Source organism: Macaca mulatta, chromosome 1 (assembly GCF_049350105.2).
Source record: "Macaca mulatta isolate MMU2019108-1 chromosome 1, T2T-MMU8v2.0, whole genome shotgun sequence".
Classification (NCBI taxonomy): domain Eukaryota; kingdom Metazoa; phylum Chordata; class Mammalia; order Primates; family Cercopithecidae; genus Macaca; species Macaca mulatta.
In genome coordinates this window covers 219,382,555-219,406,056 of record NC_133406.1, presented here as the reverse complement: position 1 = coordinate 219,406,056, position 23,502 = coordinate 219,382,555, and the positions used below count along the sequence as shown (strand labels likewise).

Below are 23,502 nucleotides of genomic sequence, written 5' to 3'. Positions count from 1 at the left end.
CCTAAGGGCGGTGGTCAGAGCGTGGTGTAGCAACCCAAGCCCCACCCCGTGCCAGCTGGGGCCCCTTCCTGGAACCTCCAAATTGGGTGGGGGAGGTTCTGGCCCAGTAGCTGGAAGACCCCCCCCCAGCTTCCCACACACTGTGCTGGGATGCCCCAGGCCCCAGAAGCCTGCCCCCAGCTTCTCTGGAGGCAGGAAGGGGTAGGACCCCAGGCCAGTTCGTGGCGGGGAGGAGGAGTCAGGGCAGAGGAGAGGGATGGCGCTCCATGCAGACCGGCGATATTGGGGGACGTGCGGCTGGGTGTAGGGCCTTTGGGTACCGGATCCTGGCAGGGACTGGGCCAGGGTCCCAGGGGCCAAGGCAGGGCCAGAAGCCCCTGGTGAGGGGCACTGGCTCTGGCACAGGTACCAGGCCCCAAAGCAGGTGCTGAGTGCCATCGGAGCTGCCGCCACTCCATCCCGCACGCCCTGGGGCCTGTCCCGGGGGCAGAGGGGCAACGTCCCCAATATGGCCTCCGTCCTGAGAGCGAGCAGAGAACAGCGCGTGCAGGCAGCCTCCAGAGCCGGCGGCCCCGCGGACGACAACCTCTTCCACGGTTCCTATGCCTATGGCACTGCCCCGGCGTCCGAATCTACTCGCACTTTTCCCAGGAATAAGCAATGACTGGCAAGCAGCAGAGGGCGAGGGCAGAGAGAGAGAGACAGAGAAAGAGTCAGAGAGCGAAAGAGATGGTAGGAGGGAGACAAAGAGAGGAGGAGAGGCAGGGAAAGGAGGAAGACAGACAGAAAACGGACGAGAATGGCGCAGGAGGCAACGGGAGAGATAGGGAGGCAATGGGAGAGATAGGGCCAGGGGAAGGGAAGGCGAGAAGCATAAGGAGAGACAGAGGACAGGTGAGACAGGGAGAGAGATGGACAGATAGACCGTTACCCGGAGACAGGGACACGCGTGAACCAGCGAGGGCACACCAGACAGGCACAGAAGGAAATCCAGAGAGACAGGGACGCAAGGACACAGAGACAGGCCCAGGGAAGGTCAGAGACGGAGAAGGAAGACAGGGGAAGGCCGAAAGGAAAAGGCGAGGGTGAGAAGAGCAGAAAAGGGAAGGAGGAGAGGGAGCAAAAAAGACAGGGGCAAGAAGGAAGGAGAAACAGAGAGCCAAAGGGCAGAGAGGCCACAGGAGGGGGAGAGGGAAGGGAGGAGGGAACAAAAAAACAAGGAGAGAGAGTGGAATGAAAGGAGGAAACACAGAGAGAGGGAGAATTGTGCAAAAACAAAACAGAAATGGGTCCAATTACTGCCATGGTGGGTGCTGCTGGCCTGGTCCTGTCCCTGGGGCCCCTCTCGGCCACCCATAGGAGGCTGGGTCACTCTGGTGGAGAGGAAGGGAGGGGTTGATAAAACTAGGTTGGGGGGAGGTTGGGCCTGCTTCTCACATGACAGTGTGCTTGGTGACTGCTGGACAGCAGAGGTTGGGAGAATTCCCTCCTGCCATGTGACATAGCCTCACAGCACTGAGCGCAGGGCTTGGCATGCAGTAGACAGTCAATAAAGGATGGATGGATGGATGGATGGATGGATGGATGGATGGATGGATGGATGGAGATGGATGGATGGATGGATGGGTGGATGGATGGAGATGGATGGATGGATGGGTGGATGAGTGAGTGGATGGATGGATGGATGGAGATGGATGGATGGATGGGTGGATGAGTGAGTGGATGGATGGATGGATGGATGGATGGATGGATGGAGATGGATGGATGGGTGGATGAGTGAGTGGATGGATGGATGGATGGATGGATGGATGGGGATGGATGGATGGATGGGTGGATGGATGGGTGGATGGGTGAGTGGATGGATGAATGGATGGATGGATGGATGGATGGATGGATGAATGGAGATGGATGGATGGATGGATGGGTGGATGGGTGGATGAGTGAGTGGATGGATGGATGGATGGATGGATGGATGGATGGGTGGGTGGGTGGATGGGTGGGTAGGTGGATGGATGGATAGATGGGTGAAGAGCACAGCAGTGGGTGCAGTGTCCTGGGGTGGCCACTAGGCAGTGGACAGCAGTGAGGCCCACAGCCATAGGCCGTATTCATCCATGTGCCCAGCACTCCCGAGTGTGAGCAGCAGAATCCCAGAACCTGGACAACGGTCAGTGATCACACAGGAGGTGCTCCCTCTGGAGATGCTCACACAGAAGCCAGATTCCTGACACACAATAGGCAGCCACACCACAGAGGCCCTGGCTGCTGCGGACACACAGTAGGAGGTGCTCACAGAAAAAGTACCCATACAATAGCTCACTTCCTGACACACAGTAGGTGTTCACTGACATCTAGGGCTTAGCACACACAATGTGCTCATACAGCAGTCCATTTTCTGACACAGAGTAGGTTCTCACACAGCAGCCCAGGGCTGTGCACACAGTAGGCGCTCACAGAGTCGATGCCCACACAGCAGCCCAGGACCTGACACACAGTGGGTGCTCACAGAGTCGATGCCCACACAGCAGCCCAGGACCTGACACACAGTGGGTGCTCACAGGTACTCAGGGCCGGGCCCACAGTAGATGCTCACAGAGTGCACGTCCACACAGCAGCCCAGGGCCTGACACACAGTGGGTGCCCACAGCCTGACACACAGTAGGTGCCCACAGAAACCCAAGGCTTGACAGTAGGTGCCCACACAGCAGCCCAGTCCCCAGCAAACAGATAATAGATACTCAATAAGGAATGAGACACAGAGGCTGCCCCAGGGCTGACCTGCGGAAAGTCACACCTCAATGTATCAGGGGCCAGGAGGAGGGGAGGGCCAAGGAGCTTGGGAAGGGGCCGCAGGCTGCAAGCTGTCAGCACCGCAGTGTCCTGGCCTGGGCACTTCACCCCCCTCCCAAGGAAAGCAGTGGCTAGACCAAATCCAGAGCCTAGGATGGGCACGTGGGCAGCAGGGCAACAGAGAGAGGGGGGCCAGGCCTCAGGAGGCAGAGGAGAGCTGAGGGCCCCCCTCAGGGAGGGACAGGGGCCTGGGCACGGGGAGGGCACTCACTATTCCAGCTGCCTTGGCCAGGTCGGGGTTGTTGGGCGCGAAGCTCCCGCTGTGGCTGGTGGACACAGTGTTGGGCTTCTTGTTGCTCAGCCCCATGGCATCCATGGACTGGCTGCGGCTCCGGATGACCCTCTGTGAAGCGGGTGGCGGTGGAGGAGGCACAGGATTCCTAAGGGCCGTCCCCTTGGGGAAACCCAGGAGCCCAGGCATCTGGTCCCTCCCCGGCAATGCCACTCTGGGTGAGCCCTGGAAATCCCTTCCCCTGGGCACGTGGACAGCAGGGCAACAGAGGGAGGTGGGGCCAGGCCTCAATTTCCCTGTGCGTCACATGAGAAGCAGGTACGTATGGGGCCTGCCTAAGGGTAGCTCAGGTCTTGGCTCTGCCACCAACTTGCCGGGTGGCCTGGGGGACACGACTTCACTTCTCTCAGTCTCTGGGACACACAGGCTGCTCTGTGCTGAGTGTCCTCATGTGGCTGCGTAAGGACTGCAGAAGATACTGAGTGCACAGAGAGCCCTCTTGACACCCGAGTTTCATTCCTGTTGAGGCCTCTTAGAGCTCTCCGGTCTTCTTTCTTTTCTTCCCTCACACCCTCCTTCCCTGCTTTTTTCAGACCAATCTATACCAAATGTTTGCTGTGGGACCAGTGCTTTACAATCACTCTGTCACTGGATCCCCCTGCAAGAAGGGGACTAGCAATCATGCCCATGTCACACATGATGGAACTGAGGCAGGGGCGAGCCCAGCATGCCAGGACCCATGCCCTCAACTGTGGACTCTGCTGCTTCTGAGAAATTATTTGACCTAATCTAGGTCCACCGTCCAGCACCTACCAGATGTGGGACCATTGGAGCCCTCCTCAAAGGAGACACCCCAGGTCCATATTGACCCCATCTGTCCTGTCTCCAGTCTCCAAGCCTCTTTCTCAAAGATGATCTATTCCCCTCAGTTCCTGGGCAGGCCTGGGCAGCTGGACTAATTCCCTTATTCCAACCCATATCTCCAGCTGTGTGACCTGCCCTGGGTTGAGGGTGAGGTGTGACCAGCTGGCCAGGCACCTGGAAGATGGGCAGGTGGGTGGAGACGGTGGCAAAAAGGCTACCATCTGGGGCCCTGTAGCCTGGGTGAGTCCAGACCCTGTCCAGGAACTACTCCACTCCCCACACTTCTCATTTCAGACAATAATTGCTGAGGCAGACAGGTAAGGTTTTGCATTTTGCTTTTTTTTTTTTTTTTTTTTTTTGAGACGGAGTCTTGCTCTGTCACCCAGGCTGGAGTGCAGTGGCCAGATCTCAGCTCACTGCAAGCTCCGCCTCCCGGGTTTACGCCATTCTCCTGCCTCAGCCTCCCGAGTAGCTGGGACTACAGGCGCCCGCCACCGCGCCCGGCTAGTTTTTTGTATTTTTAGTAGAGACGGGGTTTCACCGTGTTAGCCAGGATGGTCTCGATCTCCTGACCTCGTGATCCGCCCGCCTCGGCCTCCCAAAGTGCTGGGATTACAGGCTTGAGCCACCGCGCCCGGCCGCATTTTGCTTTTAAACTTATATTGTACTAACCTAACTCTTTTAAAGATAACAATAACTGTATGAGGTAAGTTGCCATTACCCTACTCAACAGATAAAGAAACTGATGCTCACGGAATGCCCAAGCTGGTAAGTAGCAGAGCTGAGATTTGAAGTGTCCCTGCTCTTAAAGTAAGCTAAACCAGGGACAGGCAGGGTGGGTCACACAGGCCAGGTCCCTCTCCAGTGATCATGGTTCACACACCCCTTCTGAGAACTCTATTTCTTTCTCTCAGTCAAGACAGAGCCTCTTCCTCTCTTCTCTGCCTGCTGACCTGGCAGCCTTTGTATCAGCAGCCCTTGCTGTCTCCCAGAATCCTCCAACCTTCAGCAGAATTCCCAGGTGAATTCTCCACCTAGGCCCCACCTCCAACAGTTACTCCTCCTCAAGCCAGGGTCCCACCTTACACGCTGCTCCCTCAAACTCTACTCAAGGCAGACTATGTCCACAAGTGTAAGCCCATTGTAAAAGCCCAAATCCACCTCGAGCCCGGCCCTCCTCCCAGACTAGGGCTTCCTCTAGCCACACCCCCACGCCACGTCCATTAGCCCTGGCCCCTGACTCCACCCCCAGCCACGTCCCCTCCCAGACTCTACACCCATGCGAGCAGCCTCTAGCCATACCTCCACACCATGTCAGTGAGCCCCAGTCCGGGACTTCGCTCTAGCAACACCCCCTCTCAAATACCACCTCCAATGCCAACCGCCTCTAGCCACTCCCCAGTCCGGGACTCCACCCCCTAAGCCACGCCCCTTCTGCCAGACTCCACCCCCATGCCGTGTCCATCAGCCTCAGCCTGGGATTCCGCCCTAGCCGCATCCCTGCTCCCCGGCCAGTTAGACCTGGGGCCCTTCACCTTGAAAGACTCAAAGAAGCCGCCGCCCCCACTGCCATTCTCCATCTTGTCCTCGTCGCCGCCCAAGCCCATCATGGACTGGCTGTGGATGTGCAGTTCCTCATAGAGTGTCTCCAGGAGGGCTGCGCGCGTCCGCTCCTGTGGGCCAGGCCCGGGCCGTCAGGAAGGACCCCAGGGATCAGCCCTTCGGCCCACAGTTCAAATCCCGGCCACCTTTCTGAGGCACGGGACGCCTTCTCTGAATGAGTGGGGAGTGGGGAGGGCCCCTGCACCGCCTTCCCCCAGGCCACTCCACAGCTCAAGCAGCCCCCAGGGACCCTCATATGAAGGGCCCCTCATAGCCTCTTCAAGGTCTGGCTTCATGTCCCCACCCTCCAGGTTCACCCCCTACCCAGACCCAAGGTGTCCCCCATCAGCCTGCCCGCATCCCAGCATCTCCTGGGCACTCCTCACTATCCCTCCGGCTTCCTCTCCCCAACCTCCTACTCATCCATCAATCCATCCAGCCCCAAGTGTCCCCACTAAGGCCAGGGTCTGAACATGGCTTTTCCCTTCCCAGAGACAGGACTGAAGTTCTAGGTTGGAAGGTGAGAAGAGGGTGACCCAGCTCTTACAGCCCATCCTCACCTCCAGTTTGGCAAACTTCTCTGCCTTGTAGCAGGCATATTCAGCATTGATCAGCTTTGTCAGCAAAAATTCCTGGAACTCAGGCCCCTGGAAACCCCCAGTGTGGAGGAGATGAGAAACGGAGGTTCAGATGAACACATAAACAAGAGTCTGAACCCCAATGAGGCAGAGGCTGCAGCTCCTGAACCATGCTCTGCTGGGGCCTGGGGTCACCCTCTTCACTCCCAAAAGGGCATCTCCCTGGGTTCAGCTCCCCAGGTACCTTCAAGGGGCCCCAGTGCCCTTCATGGCTGCCCATGCCCTCAGGAGAGCAAACCCCACAGATGTTAGGGTCTGAGTTGGGGCCTCGACCTACTGCTTCAGTCTAGGGTAGCTGAGCTGTGTACAGAGCTGAAGCCCAAGCTTGAAGTGTGCCCCTCCCCAAACATTTTAGAAGAAAGAAGAGATTGGAACTGTCAGAAAGAGAACAGAAATGAGGAAAGGCCAGTCTACTACATGGAAAGTATAAAACAATTGTGCAGTTTATTCTGTGACCTTGTGGGGGAAAAAAAAAAAAAGTGTTTTCAAGATGAACAGAAAAGCCAGTCCCCAGTTGCAGTTAGGGGAGCCCAGCTGCCCTGGCACACAATGCAGCTTTGGGACCTCATAAGGCAGAATGTATGTGCACCCCCCAGGCCCCCACCCATTTTGTCCTGCTTTGCCCATGACTAGGGGCTGCCCCTCACCTTTCTGAACACGGCGGGGTCCGGGAGGGGGGGTCCGAAGAAGGGCACATCATCTCTTGCAGTGACAGAGACCTGGAAGGGAGGGCAGCTGTCCGTTCCTGTGGAGTCTGGGGTCTGCTCTGCCCCAGCCTAGCCAGAAACCTCTACTTTGCCTCCCTGGCCTGCCCCTTGGTTGGGGAGGCTCAGTGATTGTGGGCTGGATGAATCTTTCTTCCAGGGATTTCTGCCCTCTATCTTTTGCCCTGAATTTTAGTGGTGGAGAGGGGTGAGGGCTACAGGAATCATCGGGATGGTGAAGGCAGAGGAGGCTATGGGAGGTGGAGGACAGTGATACCAGGCCAGGAGGCAGAGGAGGGAAACTGTCCTCTCTGAGGGGGTGAGCTTTGGGGAAGACAGAGGGCATGGTGTGAACAGTGCACCACTGAAGCCTTCCATGGTCCCCCGTTACAGCTGGAAAAAGTGAGGCTCAGAGAGGCATCCCACGGAGGGCAGAGCTGCAGCCAGGGTCCTTGCTGACGCCCCTGGGAGGCTCCAAGAGCACCCACCTTGTAGAGGGGGCCATCAGGGCCCCCGCCCTCAGCCTGCACCACTACGTAGGCATGCAGGAAGTTGGATGCGATCATGTCGGGCACAAAAGGAGTGTTCTCATCCTGGAAGACCACAGCCACGATGTCGTTCCCGATGTGCCGCTTCCGCTGCAACTGAGCACAAGGCCACAGGCCTTCACGGTCTGGCCACAAGGGGCCCACTGGGGAGAGGGGTGCCCGCAGAGGTTTAGGAGGGTTTGGGGTAGTCAGAGGGCACATCTAAGGACCTGCTTTCCCCAAAATGATGTAGCAAAATAAACTTGTCTTAAAACGATTTTAGTTGAAAAATGGCCTGTTTGGAACAACGTACACTCTTCAGGTGACGAGGGTACACTAATGTCCCAGACCTCACCACTATTCAATTCATCCACGCAATCAAAACCCACTTGTGCCTGGACATCTATTGAAATTACAAGAACAATTCCTGTAGGTTTTTTGGAGTGCTGTGACAGACGATGAAACCAAGGCCGAGAGCAGTGACTTGGAAGGTGCTATAATGAGCTATAATGAGCTTGGGGACTCGAGCCCAGGTCTCTCGGTCCCTAGACCCTACCTCTCAGCCCTTCTCCTATATCAATGCCCCAAACATGGCCCCCGATTGAATAAACAGGCTCTACTTGGTACACATTCATGTTGCTAAAATGAACACAGACCCTCAGTAAAAGAAAATTAAAAGACACTAAAAATAAGGAATAACTATTTCCATTTTTCTCACATTTCCCTTTTATTCCCTTGGGCTGGGGACCTGATTGGGAAGGCAGATAGCCCTGTAGGAGGCTCAGGACAAGGGGACACACTTCTGAGTTCAGTTCCTGGAACATGCTTTGCATGTCCTCGAGTCCAGGTCTTTGCAGAAGCTGTTCTCGACACCTGGAACATTTCCCTGCCTTCTCCCAGCTCCTTCACAGTCTAAAAGTCACTTTCTCTTGAAAGCTCCCACCTCTGCCAAGACTACACGTCCCCACATGACCCCATGATGCTCTCCACTCCCCGTAAAGCACCAGCTCAGATCTGCTAAACTCTTGCAACATACTATGAACTGTTCTAGTCCCTCTATGCACTCACACATTTATGCTCACCTAGGAGGTGGGTGCCATTCTGACTGTAGAAACCAGGGCTTTCCCAGCATTGAAGCAGCCTGTCTCCCCTGACCCAATGAGAGCCCACAAGTGGGGGCGCTGATCATTTCCATCTCTGTCCCAGGGCCCGCGCTGAGCCTGGCGTGATGGAAGCTGAACGGACAGGTGGAGGGGGAGGACAGGTGGAAGATGGGAGGCAGGTGGGGGTGCCCAGGCTACCTGCTGGGCGTCCCCTTCTGTGTAGGGAAGCTTGGTGGACACGTGAAACATGATCTCCTTGTTGCGGAAGTTGCAGTACACAGATTCGGTCCCCGTCTGCCCGTGGGTCACGTCCAGGCCTCCTCGGAACCTGCCCCCGGGTCCCCCAGGCCATGGCTCAGTCTCCAGCCCCGGCCAGGCCTCCACGGGGCCAGGACAGGGGCTCCCTCCCTGCCCAGGAGCACAGTCAGATTATACTCTGCTCAGCCCACCCTAATACTCACCCCTTAAAGTCCTGCAGTTTGACCTTCTGGCCAAGAAACTCAAGGAACTCCACGAAGGCGGGACTTTCCTCGTTGGTGCTGAAGAGTTCTTCCTCGGAGGTCTGGGAATGAGGGGCCGAGGTCATTGAGCTGGAGTTCCTGAGAAGCCCCTGCCCTCTGTCCCTACTAGGACCCAGAGAGGGCTGGAGGGAGGACCTCTGGCAGCCTCCTGGGCTCCCGAGTCCCTTGGCCGCTGTGCTGCCCTGGAAAAGGTGTCAGGCTCCAGATACGGGGCCGGGTGGGGAGGGGCAGCAGGGAGGAGGAGGTGAGCACACCTGCCCGAGCTTCTGATAAATGACGCCAAACTTGAAGTTATTGCTGATGACATGCTCGTCAAAGGTGACGATGAGCCGGGAAGCCTGCAGGAGAGGACGCCGGGTGAAGAGGCCGCATGTGCAAGCTGCCATTCGACGTGCTCTTCCCCTGTGCCAAGCACTGAGCCAGGCGCTCTACACGCATCACGTCATGTAATTCTCAGAACAAGCCTGGGAGGGAGACAGTCCAGCTGTCCCCTCTGAATCTCAGGTTCAGAGACCTTAAGTGACTCACCTAGGGTCAATGGCTTGCAAGCACGTACAGGCTTGGGATTTGACCCCAGGTCTGTTGGATCCCAAAGCTTAGGCTCATCACTCCTGAATTTGCCATGAGTCCCAGTCCTGCCATGCCAAGCCCGCCCCTACTCCAGTCTAACTCCCAACTCACTCCTCGGCTTCTCTGTAAACCCACATCATTCTTCCAGAACAGGCCACGTCTCACCAATCTGCTGTGGGCATTGAGCAAGTTCTCCTCCTCACCTTAGGCCTCAGTTTCCTCTCCCATAAGCAGGAGGTGGGCCCTGATTTCTGAAGCTGCTTCAGGATACCTGTCCTGGACCACACCACCTCTAGAGACCTCACACTGCTCCAGAATTCAGTCAGGGACACAAGGGTTTACCTGTCTGTCCTCTTCCAGGAGGTGCCCCTGGCTCGTCCAAGGCAGAAGCCCCTCCCCCCATCCCCACACTGTCACAGTGCCTAGAGCCCAGCTCCCAGCACCCGGGCAGGAAGTGCCGGGGCTATTCTTTCTCTACAGGTCTCCTCTGGGACAAAAAGGCAGGGCCAGTAGAAAAGACACCCATTCCAGGGGAGGACTGCGGCACAGATTGCTCTCAGGAGGGTCTCCGAACATCACAGAGGTTCCAGATGTTAGCGAGGCCAGCCTCGAAGGCAGACAAACCTAGGCTTAAATGCAGGCCCTCCTTATCTGCTGTGCACCCTGGGGTAAGGCACAGGCCCTTTCGGTGGCTCCTCTTCTGCAAATTGTGGACTTCACAGGGTTATTGTGAGAATTAAATGAGAGAACCTGGGGAAAGTACCTGGCACACAGAAGGTGCTTAATAAATGCTCAGTCTTCCAGTTACTCTCCCACCCTCCTCAGTGAGCTGTGCCCAGATCCAGTCATACCTTGGGGTAGAGCACAGGATAGAACCGATCCACGTTGACGTCTTCACACACCAGCTGCAGGAGGAGATAAGGGAGGGGCGTGAGGCATGGGGCCAGGGAGGAGAGACGGGGCTGCCTGGGCCTCCCTGGTCAAGGTTTGGGGAGGAGCCATGCTGGGAATGGCCAAAGCTAAAGCAGGACTCGGGGTTCACTGTTGCTTAGGGAACGGAGGTCCCCTGAGATCTGAGGGTGCTATAGAGAAAACCAAAAGCACACAGGCAGGGGACGGGGGCCCGGGAGAACACATGGTAGCCCAAGACACGGTGGGAACACGTGAGAGACGGCCTCAGGATAGGGCAGCAGCCCAGGGCAAGGGCCTACGGCTGAAGGGGGCACACCGAGGCAGAGTTGAAGCCCACAGGTGCCCATCTGCGAGGCCAGCCAGGGAAGCTCAGGGGAGCGGAGGCCTCACCTTTGCCATCTGGACGACATTAGGGAACTCGGTGAGGCAGGAGATGGGGATGACATCATGGTATGTCCGGCACTTGGTCCTGGGAAGAGAAAGTCACATGGTGAAGGCCTAGGAAAGGAAAACGGGAACCCCACCCCCCACAAAGTAAGGCCAGAAGGGGGTGGACCACAGCGAGGACCAGAGGTGATGATGGGTATCAGGCTGACTCGGGTACTAACTTGCTGTGCAATCTCAGGCAAATCCCTGCCCCTCTCTGGGCCTTGATGAAGAGAGTGGGTCAAATGAGATGGGGTCTGAGATTTTAAGGCCTCAGCCCTTCCTGCCATCTCGGGACTCCCCCACCACCCTCACCTGAGCAGCAGCCGCAGGTGCTCTTGGTCCCCGATGACATCGTACTTGAGTGAGAAGACAAGGTGGCCGAGGGCAGTGTCCAGTGAGTAGTAATTGAAATGCTCCTGCAGTGGAGGTGGGGTCCAGGGGAGTGGGTGAGGCTGAGCACGGGGCTTCCTGAAACCAGGCCAGAAAGCCAACCCACTCCCAGATGGGGGGGGGGTCCTTCGCCCATAGCAGGTGTTACGGCTGATAGCAGATCCCACGTCAGACAGACCGGCACTCAAAGCCCCCCTCTGCCACTGACCAGCTGGGCAGCCTGAGGAGGTCACTTGGCCTCTCTGTGCCTTGCTTTCCTAGTCTGCCAAATAGGAGGGAGCCCTGTACTTTGGTGGCGGCCAGGACTGAAAGGGACGAAGTGCCTGGCTCAGTTCAGTGAGGGTGGGTAGTAACACTGGATCTCTGGGTGCTCATCGAGTCGGGACCATATTCGGATCTCCATGCCTGTCTTCAGCCTTGGCCCTTTTCAGGGCTGGGCACCCAGCAGGTGTTCAATGAGCAAAAGTTGATTGCCCAACCTGTGACTCTGTGGCCCCTGAAGCCAGGGCCCGTGAGAAACAGGAAGCGAAACATCTCACAACACACAGGGCGGCTGGCCAGGCAGGTTTCCGCCCTCCTGTCTCACCTGGAAGAGAGGGCGCAGGGTTGGGAAGACACCCGAAGAGTATCAGGGGTGGCTGCTGCAGGGATGGCACCCCTAGAGAGGAGCCCAGGGCTGGCACCTCCAGGTGGGGAAGTCTCAAAGCCGAGGGCTGGAAGTTCAGGGAGACACCACCCAGCCTGGCCCCGGGCTCCCCCTGCCAACCCCAGCCCCAGCCCTAGCCCAAACTCTGGGAGTGGAGCTGGCTGCCTGGCCACACCCGCCCCAGGAATCATCCTAGAAGTAAATCCTGTTCAAACATGAACACCTGTGCTCAGAGGCCAGGAGCAGACAGAGGCAGGGGCCAGCGGACGTGCCCCATGAATCCGTAGCTCAGGGGCATTCTCAATGGACCCGGGGAAGAGTCCCCCAGCCTTGCCTGGGCACAAAGTGGCAGAAACCCCCAAATGCTTGACACCGTCCAGCAGAGAGGGAGTGGCAGGCACTTGATAAGGAGGCACTCGGCAGGGAAGTCCAGGGAGCAGGGAGTTTCCCTGGACACCCCCAAGCCCAGAGGAGCCCCCGGGACACAGTGGGAGAGCGGGCTCAGGGTTGCAGAAAGTCAACGCCCAAAGTCATCATAACCTCCACCATCTGCCAGGATAGGGTCCAGTGTCTGAGCACCTGGCTGCTTCCCCCGTTACCCTACCTAGAGTCAGAAAGGGGCCCTGCCGTTCTGCCAGCCCTGGGGCTTCTCCCCTCAGTACTGCTAATCTGATCCTGGACATGAGACCTCTTCTTTTTTTTTTGAGATAAGAGTTTTGCTCTGTCGCCCAGGCTGGAGTGCAGAGGCACCATCTCAGCTCACTGCAATCTCCACCTCCTGGGTTCAAGCGATCCTCCTGCCTCAGCCTCCTGAGTAACTGGGATTACAGGCGCCCAGCAACATACCTGGCTAATTTTTGTATTTTTAGTAGAGATGGGGTTTTGCCATGTTGCCCAGGCTGGTCTTGAACTCCTGACCTCAAGTGATCTGCCCGCCTCGGCCTCCCAAAGTGCTGTGATTACAGGTATAAGCCACGGCGCCCAGCCACCTCTTCTGACCCTCCAACCTGCACTTCTTCAGATCCTACTGCACTCAAGGTCCACTACCTTCATCTGTTCCTACCTTCATCTGTCACTTGTCACTCCTTCAACAAACTTTTCTGAGTGCCAACCATGTGTCTGGCACACACAGTATCCCCAGATCCTACCACCTGCCAGACCCAGCTGGGAACCTCTGGACAGCAGATGCCTAGGATGCAGGTCTCTCTCCACCTCTAGCGCTCAGCTGGGAAGTGGAATTCCATGCTGGGTTCTGGGTTTGTTCCCAGGCAAAGGCTCCTGAACCTGGCTTGCTGGTTTAGTCTCAGTCACGATGGATCCTCCCCTAACTCCACTGGTTAGCACCAGTGTCTCCCAGAGTCAGGCCAATGCCCAGGCCCAGACTGAGGTCACACAGCTTCCCAATCCCCAAGTAGTCACCCCCTCTTCCCAACACACACACACACACACACACACACACACACACACACACACACACACACACACACACACACACACACACACACACAATGGCTAGGAGCATGATCTCTCCCGTGCATCTTAATGGAAGGTCAGCCAAAGCTGGTTCAATTCCCAGGCTTAGTCATTGTGTGACCTTGACTAAATCATTTACCTATCTGAGCTTCGGTTTCCTCTTCTGCAAAAACAGAATAATCCTGATATCACCAAGTAATTATGAAGACGTGACAACAGCTAACATTAACTGAGTATTTACCATGTGCCAGGCATGGTTCTAGAAGCTTTGCCTGTACTTTTATTATCCCCATTTTCACAGATGAGGAAAGTTAAATAGCTTACCCAAGGTCACACTATCAGTTAATGGAAGAGCCAAGATTCCCACACATGCCACGAGGCTCCAGAGTCCACGACACACTTCCTCATTTTGGCTCTACGCTGACAAAAAGACAGCACCTGGCCTGCAACCTGACACACACGTTCCTGGCACGGGACCTCCCCTCGGCTCCCTCAATACTCTGACAAGTGGTTGCTGGACAGGGTCCCTGCTCTGTGCTGGTGGCGGGGCAGGGGCTGCATCAATCCATGACGTTACTGTTCCCCTAACTCCAAGTTGCCCGAAGGGAGGGGCTGGGTCTATTGTGTTGGCTGCTGTATACCTGGTGCCTAGAACAGGGCCAGGCACACGGCCTGTCCTCATTATTTGCCACCCCTGACTGAGCACTTACTCTGTCCCAGACGCCACTGTAAAGACCTGACAGATAACAGTTCACTGAAGCCTCACAGCAGCCTCATGAGGTGGGTATCATCACCACCAACCACCATTTTCACAGATGAGAAGATGAGGCACAGAGAAGTTAAGCGATTTGCCCGATGTCCTGTGTAGTGGCTGGCAGAGCCAGGATTCAAGCCCTGGCAGAGTCTCTGCCATGAACCACTATGCCATAATGCTGCCTTTGCAATCAATGTTTGTTGAATGAACAAGAGATTCCGCCATGCGAGTTCCCTGGGGACTGGGAGTGTGTGTGGTGGGAGCATGTTTACTCAGGGCTCTAGGACTGTCACCCAGCCCTGGCCCATGGGTTCTGCTCCCTCCCAGGCCTAGCCTCGAGTGGGGCTGAACTGTGACCCACCCCAGCCAGCCCCGCTACACCAGCCGGCCACCCACCTTGCCGAGAAAGTGCTTCCGGTAGATGCGGGCCGTGGGGTTGCACTCGAGCTTCACCTTGGTCGTGGGCGACTGCAGCGGCTCTGTCTCGGGGATGCTGGTGATTTCGTGGTTGGTGCCCTCAATCCAGTAGCCCCCAAACTGGGGCAGCAGGATGAGGGGGAAGGGTCCTTCTCGCCCCAAGACCTGAGGAGGGACTCAGCTGAGAGCCACCCCACACTGTACCCCACTGGGGACCCCGGGACACCCTCCCAACTTAGACCTGGAGCCACTTCTGTCATGGCTGAGGGATATGAGGGGACAGGCCAGAGGCTGTGTGGGCCCCAGGGTTCTGCTCTAGCCCTTTCCCTCAGCCAGACCCAGACAGTGCCGAGACCCAAGTCTCCAAGAGGGGGTGTGGGGGCAGATAGAGCTGGAGCATGACCTTGGCCCAGGAAGCTGGAACATTTGGCTCAGAAGGCCTAAGGTTTCAAATGGGCTCTGAGGTCTTGGGCCTGGAAATTAAGTCTCCAGCCTGCAGCAAGGCCCGCGGGTCAGGCTCCTAAGGAGGAGGCCCTGTTTCCAGAAGCCCTGTGTAAGTGCCTCCTGGGCTCGGGTAAGGGTGGACACGGGGGTCTATCGCGTACCTCGTGCACGCTCGGGTAGGGAATGTAGTCCTCCTCTGTCTGCAAAACACAAACAGGGCAAGGGTCTCTCCATCTTTCCATCCTCCAGGCCCCCCAGCGCTCGCCTCTGCTTGGCCAGCCTCAGGGCTCAGGGTGCGGATGGGGCCCTGGCCTCATCGCCTCTTACAGATGGGCACGGGCTGAGGCAGGCTTAGCGTGCTGAGTGCTGGCATCTTCTGGGGTTCTCTTTGCCTGGGGAAAGGAGGGCTCACTGCCTCCCCAGAAGAAACCACTGGACTGCCTGGAGGGCTTGTTAACATGGGTTGCTGCACCCCACCCTAGAGCTTTGGATGCAGCGGTCTGGGCGGGGTCTGAGAATGCACATTTCTCACAGGCTCCCAGGTGGCACTGACTGCTGGTGTGAGGACCTCTGCCCTGAAGACAGCATCAGGCTTACTGCCCATGCACCCTCCTCTAACCCTCACCCTGCAGCCCTGGGCCCACTCTACCAGGCCTGGTCTTCTAGGGTCTCTGGGGTCCCAAGTCACCAAGAACCATATGCTAAGAAAAGTGGGTCAAAACTAAGAGCCTCCCCCTCATCTCCCTGGGTGCCCCGCCTCCGGTCAGTCTCCTCACCAGTGGCTGGGGGGTACCCAGGCCTGCCTCCCTATCACTCCCTCCCCATCCAGACAGCAGCTTCATGGAGCAGGAGCTCATAAGTCTCCTAGGGCCTGGGTTGGAGTCTTCCTGCAACTGCTGGTCATCACTGGTTTCAGGGAAAACATTTGGCAGCAGCTGTCTTTGAGAGATGAGGGCTTTGAGAGATGAGAGTTTGGGGTGGGGACGCCTGGAGAAGCAGGGGGAATCTGCAGCGGTGAAGAAGACAGAGAGGAGGAGCTAGAATAGAGGCCCCAGCCCTCTAGTAAGAGAGGGGTTCTCCTCATCACAGAACTCCTAGAGGGCAGGGGCTGGGTCTACCCCGCTCGCGGTTGTGGCCCCCACACCTGGCACACTGTAAGACTACTTCCTGAAAGGGGATGGATTTCCTGCTTGATGGGCAGTGGTGGCAGCACTTCCCAGATCCCCTCCACCCCCTAGAGAGGGAGGCAGACTGCCAGGCCCACCTACTTTGAGGGGCGGCGGGAAGGAGCAGCGTTGTTCATCCATCCTGCTTCCCTGGAAGAGAAGGCAGCACTGTTACACTCTCCCAGGCCCGCCGCCAGGCACTGCCTCCCCTCCCCAGGGCGTGCAAGGGGAAAGCCCTAGGAGGTGGGCCACGAAGATTGGGGTACTCCCAGGGCAGGGTGCTAGCTGGCTGGGGGCCCTGGGCCTCTCTGAAGGGCTGGCTGTCCTGGTAGTGACTGGGGCTGGAGGCTGGCAGCCTCAGGGAGGGCTGCGGACTCTGCGGGAATGCACGTGCCGCTGGAGTGGGGGCAGGGGAGGTGCACACGCCACTGTGTGAGCTGGGGGGGCTGTTATCTACACAGATATGTGTTGAGGGAGAGAGGGGGAGGGAGAGGCAGAGATGAGACAGAATGACAGAGAACTAGGAGGCATTGGAGAGAGAAGACAGAAAGAGAAACAGGAGGCATCGAAGTTGAGAGAGTATTCAAGGCACTCCCACCCCAGTACCCCCTGCCCACCTCCCAGTGCATACCTATGTGAAAAGCAGATGAGGCTGGGGGGTGGAGGGTGTAGGGGTAATACCTCCCACTCCTGCAGCACAGTCTCTGGCTGACAGGCCCCCAGCGTCTGTCCCCTCCTCCAGCTCCATTCCACCTGGGCCCCCCACCGCAAAGCCTGTGGTGTCTCTCACTGGGTGAGGGGCAGTATGTGTCTGTGGAGTGGGTTGATGATCTGACCCCAGCCCCGTTGCAGTTCCACACAGGGATGGGAGCTGGGAGCCTAGATGGAGAGGGTTGGGCATCCTCTACCCTGACCTTCAGACAGAGGATCCTGGATAATCAGTAGCCACCATCTTCTACTGGCGTGGCCTGTCCTCAGAGAGGTGAAGGGCTGGAGATGCAGCAAGGGCCCCCCAGCCCCAGCCCAGCCAGCTCTGTGGCTCCCCAGAACAGGCCACAGAGCCATCCTCACCTGCATCTTTTCAATCATCTCAAATAGATCTGTGTTCTGCAACAGACAGAGGAGAGCGAGGTCAGCTGATCCTGCCAAGCCTCAGAGGAGCCTCCACCCACCCCGGCCCTCCGGGTCCCACCAGCTCTGATCAGTGATCGAGGCACCTGTCTGAGCAGCAAGTGGGAGTGGCGGGAGCACTGTGGGAGGGGGCTCTGTGTGGGAGACCCGCGTAGTCTGGTCAACTGCCAAGTGGGGTGAGCCCAGAGCCCAGGGCCCAGGGCCAGGGCCAGGGCCACCCACCCACTCAGTCCTGCTCCCTGACAGGCTGCTACCCTTGGGGAGGGACAAGTAGCCCCAAGTCCCGGCCGCAGAGATGAGCCCATCCTGGATCCCCAGGAGGGGTCTGTGCTTCTCCCCACCTCTCCCGGAAGGGGGCAAGGCTCAGTCAACCAGGCCACAGCCCACTGCTCAGACAGCCCACCCCTCTCCAAGTAGAGTGAGCTGGGGGTGCTTCAGAGGAGAGGACATTGGGATGTCCACCGGCCCAGCACCTGCGCATGAACCAGCTGAACCCTCGAACGCTCGAGCTAGCCTCTCCCGAGGTGAGCCAGGGCACACGCAGAGTTAATCCGGTGTCTGCCAGCTGCGCTTGGCAGCCCTGGCCTCTCCAGCGCCAACTCCCTGTGAGCCTTCCTGGAAGGCGGCATCCCTGCCGGCTGGCCCGGCTCAGGGCTGGGCCTGGGAAGCCCCCAGAGTCTCCAGGATGGTGACCCTCCCCCTGCCCCTCCAAGGCTCAGCTCAGGCGGCTCCTGCTGACACATGTGCTACGGAGTTGTACACCAGGAAGCATGCACACTCTCTCTCTCTCTCTCCATCTCTCTCCCTCCCCTCCTGCTCACACACACAGAAGCCTGCACAGCAATATTTAAAGTCCCACTGCACCCTATACATGTTTCATGTACCAAGAAAACAACACACACAAACACATACAATGGGGACTGTGCACAGTGATTCTTAGAACTATATACTAACACACAAATATACATGTTGGCGTTCTGAGTTACACAGGAGCACACCCACTCACACACATGCAGGTCCAAGTACCAGGAGAGATACACACACAAATGCAAACCCACACCTGCACGGGTCTGCACACCAGTAACTGCACACAAAGCTACAGTAACACCACAAACCACTCTCATGTGTGAGAACAAGAGGCATGACAACACACAGCCACAGAGGCAGGCGGGTGTGTCCAGGCTGACCCAGACGCAGCCCCACTCACAGCTACAAGCCCTGCCTGCCTCGGCAGGGTCACATAACAACAGTGAATGAGACTCAAAAGGTATCCAGCAACTGCTGGGGTAGATAATCCCCAAGGATGAGGGACACGGTCTGAACCTCACACAGCCCTCACCTGCACACACACACAGAGCCCTGGGAAAGGTCACAAGATACAAGCCCGTGTAAATCTGCACGCCGTGAGGCGTGCCCATAGAGGCAAGACCCACCTTGTAAAACCCACCACAGGAGTCCATGGGACACCCTGACCCATGGTCCCCTATGGTCACACCCAACACCTCTGCATTTGAAAGCGACAATTCCGCAGGCTGTTACAGCAGAAACCACAGACACACACATGAAGTCCAGGCAGACAAACATGCCCGTCAACACAACACACTGTATGACACCAACTTTGGCTTCTGTGACCAGGTCAGCCACATAATCTCAGCTGGGCATGGCTCCAAAGAGTCACAGTAATGATGGGTGCATTAATGTCCCCCATTAAGACACCCCACTCAGGGTGACCAAACGTAGCCAGGAACACTCTAATAAGCTTTGTTGCACTGGGAATCAGTCACATAAACACTGACACATGGTCCTGTCACCCAGAGTGTACACACAGCAACAAGCAACACCCACAGCTACAGCCTCACAGGGAGCAGCAGACGCCCTGACACATGCGAGGGCTCTGAGAGATGGGGCCCAGATGGGGGGTGCCCCACATGCCAGCACCACCACAAAGTGGCCCTGGAGCATTCGGAGCCCCCCAAACGGGGCAGGGGCAGGGTAAAGTGGTCCGGACAGTAGCACGCGCCCACACATATCCTGCGGCTGCAGCCCAGAGCTACAGTGCCACTCGGGAGGCCACTGCAAGAGCCCCAGGGTCCGGGACCCCAGGGTAGGGGTGTGCCCCGTGGCCGTTGTCAGCCCAGAAGCTCACACGCCCACCATGATGGAGCCTTGCGCGCCCGCCCTGGCTGGGGCAGAGCCGGCCCGGCTCCTCAGCAGTTGGGGTGACCCAGCCCCGGGGTCCCTCCGCCACGCCGCCCCGCCCGGGTCCTCACCTGCCAGCCGGCCCCCGCGGGCAGCGAGCCCCTCCGCGGACGGCCGGGGGGCGCAGGGGGCCGCGGCTGTGCCATGCCGAGCCCGGCCCGGCCCGGCCCCCGCCCAGGCGGCACTTCAGCTGGCCCGGCCGGCTCCCGGCCCGCGCGCGCCCGGCTCCGTGCCCCACAGCGCCGAACTCCGCGCTCCCGGCTCCCGGCGGCAGCGCTGCCTGCGATGGGCTAGCCCCACGGACGGGCCCGGAGGGGGCGGGGCGCCAGGTACGGGCGGCGCGGCGCGGGGCGGGGCGGGGGCGCTGACGCCACGCCCCCCGGGGGCGGCCCGGCCCGCGGCCCGGGGACGCTGCGCCTGCGCGCTCCAGTCGGAGCGCTAGATGCTTTGGGTGCCTCGGACTCCCCGCCGGGGGCCGCCCGCTCGGCTCTCCTCAGCGCGCCCCCACCTCACCTTCTCCATCTTCCCAGGCTCTGGATACCCCGCCTGAGGGCATCAAGGACGGGGTTGGGTTACCTTGCAGACAGAGGGCTTTTCCTGAGCACCTACTTAATGCTGGGTCCTTCGCATGTGTCGTAATCTCGTCACAGCCCAAGAAAGAGGTACAAATGTCATCTCCATTATACAGATGAGAAACCGGTTGCAAGAGGTGAAATAGTTTGCCCGAGACCACACAGTCAGGAAGAAGTCAAAGTGGAATCCAGATAAAGACCTGGTGCTACTCTTTGGGGTCTCTCCCTTTTCCTCCTCCTCTCCTCCACCCTGCTTCCCATGCCTGACAGTGGCTGGCCTGCCCCGTCCCTTCCCCCGCCCTAGCTGCTCCAGATCCTGGGGTAGATGGCCAAAGCACCTAGGGAGGGGCTGCCAGGCCCGTGGTATGGAGGAAAGGGCCCAGGTAGATTTTGGGACATGTGGATACTAGCTACAACTTGCTGAGTGGCCTTGAGTGAGTCCCTGCCTCCTCTCTGGACCTCAGTTTCCCCATCTGTAAAATATAAGGCCTCTGTAGGCCCTTCCAGCTGACTCTGCACTGTGTCCCTGGCCTGGTATAGCCGTACAGCAGGGACAGGGACAGGGCCTTGCTTCTGCTTCCTCCAGACAGATGTTGGGAACACAGCAAATGCTTCCTGAACTGTGGCCAAGGAGACACAGCTGCTTTGGATGTTGCGGAGGCAGGGCTGCCCACCAGCTCAGAGCCATACCTCTGTTCAGCTTCCTGAAAGAGCTGCCAGCAGCTGCCCACCACCCTCCAGCCCCAGAGCCAAGGGCTCCTGGAAGGAAAGCACTGTGCCCTCCCTTTCCCCCTAGCCCTGGCCTTGAATCAGGCTTGGGCCTGGAGAGCCAGCAGGAACTCTGGAGATGTGTGTTCCAGATACGGTGTAGCTTTGGTTTTAATAATTAACAACAGCAAATATTGATTTATGCAGCCACTTCCAGGCCTGAACACTTCCGGGCACCCATTGAAATCCAGCCAGAGAAACATCCATTCCCACACTGCCCCCGGGGGAGGCGAGACCAGCTCACAGCACCAGAGATGGCTGTGTGCCACGTGGTGTGGAAGGTGTGTGCACATATGCGTGCAGCCATGTGTGCGTGCATGTGAGACTCCACAACCAGATGTGGCTGTATATACGTGGGCATACTGTCTTTCTGTGTGTGTATGGGAATGCCTGGGTATGGGAATTTATGTTTGGACATGTGTGTCTCATGCATGTATACATGTGCAAGTCTCTGAATATATTTACAGACCCCTGGCTGTGGCTGTGTGTTTTGTGTCTGTAACTATGTCCCCGTATGTAGGTGTGGGTAGGCTGTGTACATATGTGTGTGAAGGTTTCTGAATCCCCGGGTGGAGAAACCCCCGTAGGGGGGAGGGAAGGAGCGTCCTGGGTAGCTCGATGCCTGTACAAATGTGGGGCCTGAAGGGAGGAGAATGTCCCTTCTGGGTGCCCTGTCCAGCCCTGGGAATGTAATGATAAGAGCTCAACTTCCTAATTTCTACTTTCCAAAGTACTTTCACCCAATTGCAAGCTGGCAAGGTGGGTAGAGAAGAAACTGTCACCTGTTTTACAGATGAGGAAACTGAGGCCCAGAGAGGGGCAGGGATTTGCCCACTGGCAGAGGAAGGCCACCTGCCCTTCAGACAGATGCCATCAATGTTATGAATGTGCACAGAGGTAGGGGCACCGGGCGGGGGAGGATGGAGAAGATATCACAGGCCTGGCTTCCCTCAGCCCAGCATCGGCTTGCTGGACACCCCAGATGGATCATTCAGTCTCTCTAGCCCCTGGCTTCCTCTCCTGTCAAAGGAGGATGATCCACAGACTCTCTTGATTCTGAGGTGGGGGTGGGCTGTCGGGAAGGGGAGGTTCGGAGCCCACTCTCTGAGCTGTGTTGGCACAAACGGAGGCTTCTAGCCAGACTGGGTGGAGGCCAGGAAGCCTGAGGACAGGCAGCTTTTCAATAATCTGAGAAGGCCAACCCCAGGCTGTCTAGCAGGCAGGGCCCACGGCGATGGCCTGCGCTCTCTCTCGTCTCCTGATGGGAAGACTGAGGCCCAGGGAGGGGAAGCTGTGGCCCAAGGGCACACAGCCGTTGGTGAGAACCCAGGGCTCCTCCTGAGATACTCAGGGGGAGAGGGACTGGGAGCTTCATTCATGAACCCAGCTGTCAAGTGAGGGCTGCCATTGAGCCTCTCCCTTCCTGCCAAGCCCCGGATCCACATGCCCCAGTCTTGGGCTGTTGCCCAGACAGAGAAAACAGGAGTCGGTCTCAGGAACCTCCTTCTGCTGCTCCCAGCAGCCCTACGTGGGACCCCCATGGAGGTGGTGGTCCCACACATGGACACCATTCCTTGGCCATCTGCCCTCCCAGCCTAGGCAAGGTGCCTGGCCTTTATTCCAGGCCAGAGCTCTTGGAGAGGAGCCTGGTGGATCTTGCCTCTGCTATTTTCTGGCTGTGTGACCTTGGGAAGACCACTTTACTTCTCTGAGCTCCTGCATCCTCAACTAGAGAATGCCTACTACCCAAGGTTTACTAAAAGGACCAGGTGGCATGAAGTCTGTGGATGTGCTTTAGAAACTGCAAAAAGTACTGCAAAAGTGAGAACTTATCACCCCTGCATGAGAGAGGCCCTAACACCAGGCCCTCTGGTGAGACAGCTTGCATCCGGTCGTGGCCCCACCACATCCAACCTGAGTTGGGCAAGTGACTGAACCTCTCTGAGCCTCAATTTTCTCATCTGCAAAATGGGACTGATTATAGTAGCTATCACATAATTCAAGGATGAGATGAAATACTGCAAATAAAGCATTAAGTACTCATTTGGCACACAGTAAGTCTTAATAAATATTAGCGGTTATTTCTGCTATTTGATGTTCTGCATACGTTGTTCAGTTATCTGTTGCTTTACTGGACTGTGGCTCCTTGAGAGCAGGATCTGTATCAGATTGGTTTCTGGTCCCTTGGCACCCAGCACATGGCTTGGCATGAAGCAGGCACTGGTCAAACGTTTGATTTTAATAATAATGATAGGGGCTCGTTGACAGGGCTCTCACTCTGTGTCGGATGCTGTGCCCGGGCCGCCCTGTCTGTACTTTGCAGTAATCTTCACAATGACCCTGTGAAGTGGGTCCTCTCATTGCGCCTGGTTTACAGATGAGGAGACTGATGGTGACGTTGATTGTAGAGATGATGAAGATAGCTGGGGGGCTGGTTTATTACCAGCTGTTTTGCTTAGATTTGCCCTAAGCCCTTCCCCACAACAGTCTACAGACCCAGGTTCAACCTTTGCGACTGCACCAGGCTCACCCAGGGCTCAGGAATGGCAACCCCTTAGGAGCTAAACCCCATCAGCATCTGCCCATTTTA

General features: G+C 57.5%; 1 protein-coding gene across 50 annotated transcripts in view; it reads right to left on the bottom strand.

Annotated features, from left to right (window-relative positions):
• The window catches only part of RAP1GAP (RAP1 GTPase activating protein), a 74,164-nt gene that overhangs the window by 7,071 nt on the left and 43,591 nt on the right, over nucleotides 1-23,502 (bottom strand). For 17 of the 50 annotated variants that reach the window (XM_077970814.1, XM_077970819.1, XM_028838395.2 and 14 more), the window contains 16 exons: nucleotides 17,314-17,349; nucleotides 16,345-16,392; nucleotides 15,238-15,276; nucleotides 14,612-14,797; nucleotides 11,265-11,368; nucleotides 10,914-10,992; nucleotides 10,463-10,516; nucleotides 9,296-9,379; nucleotides 8,982-9,082; nucleotides 8,719-8,848; nucleotides 7,379-7,534; nucleotides 6,834-6,905; nucleotides 6,109-6,195; nucleotides 5,482-5,619; nucleotides 3,062-3,193; nucleotides 410-664 (listed from right to left, as the gene is read on the bottom strand). In XM_077970814.1, coding sequence (XP_077826940.1) covers nucleotides 410-664; nucleotides 3,062-3,193; nucleotides 5,482-5,619; nucleotides 6,109-6,195; nucleotides 6,834-6,905; nucleotides 7,379-7,534; nucleotides 8,719-8,848; nucleotides 8,982-9,082; nucleotides 9,296-9,379; nucleotides 10,463-10,516; nucleotides 10,914-10,992; nucleotides 11,265-11,368; nucleotides 14,612-14,797; nucleotides 15,238-15,276; nucleotides 16,345-16,392; nucleotides 17,314-17,331 — 1,683 coding nt within the window. In that variant the 5' untranslated portion in view covers nucleotides 17,332-17,349. Of the gene's footprint in view, nucleotides 1-409; nucleotides 665-3,061; nucleotides 3,194-5,481; nucleotides 5,620-6,108; nucleotides 6,196-6,833; nucleotides 6,906-7,378; nucleotides 7,535-8,718; nucleotides 8,849-8,981; nucleotides 9,083-9,295; nucleotides 9,380-10,462; nucleotides 10,517-10,913; nucleotides 10,993-11,264; nucleotides 11,369-14,611; nucleotides 14,798-15,237; nucleotides 15,277-16,340; nucleotides 16,393-17,313; nucleotides 17,350-23,502 lie in introns of all 50 variants that reach the window. The other 33 variants (XM_077970973.1, XM_077970989.1, XM_028838412.2 and 30 more) reach the window with 15 other exon arrangements.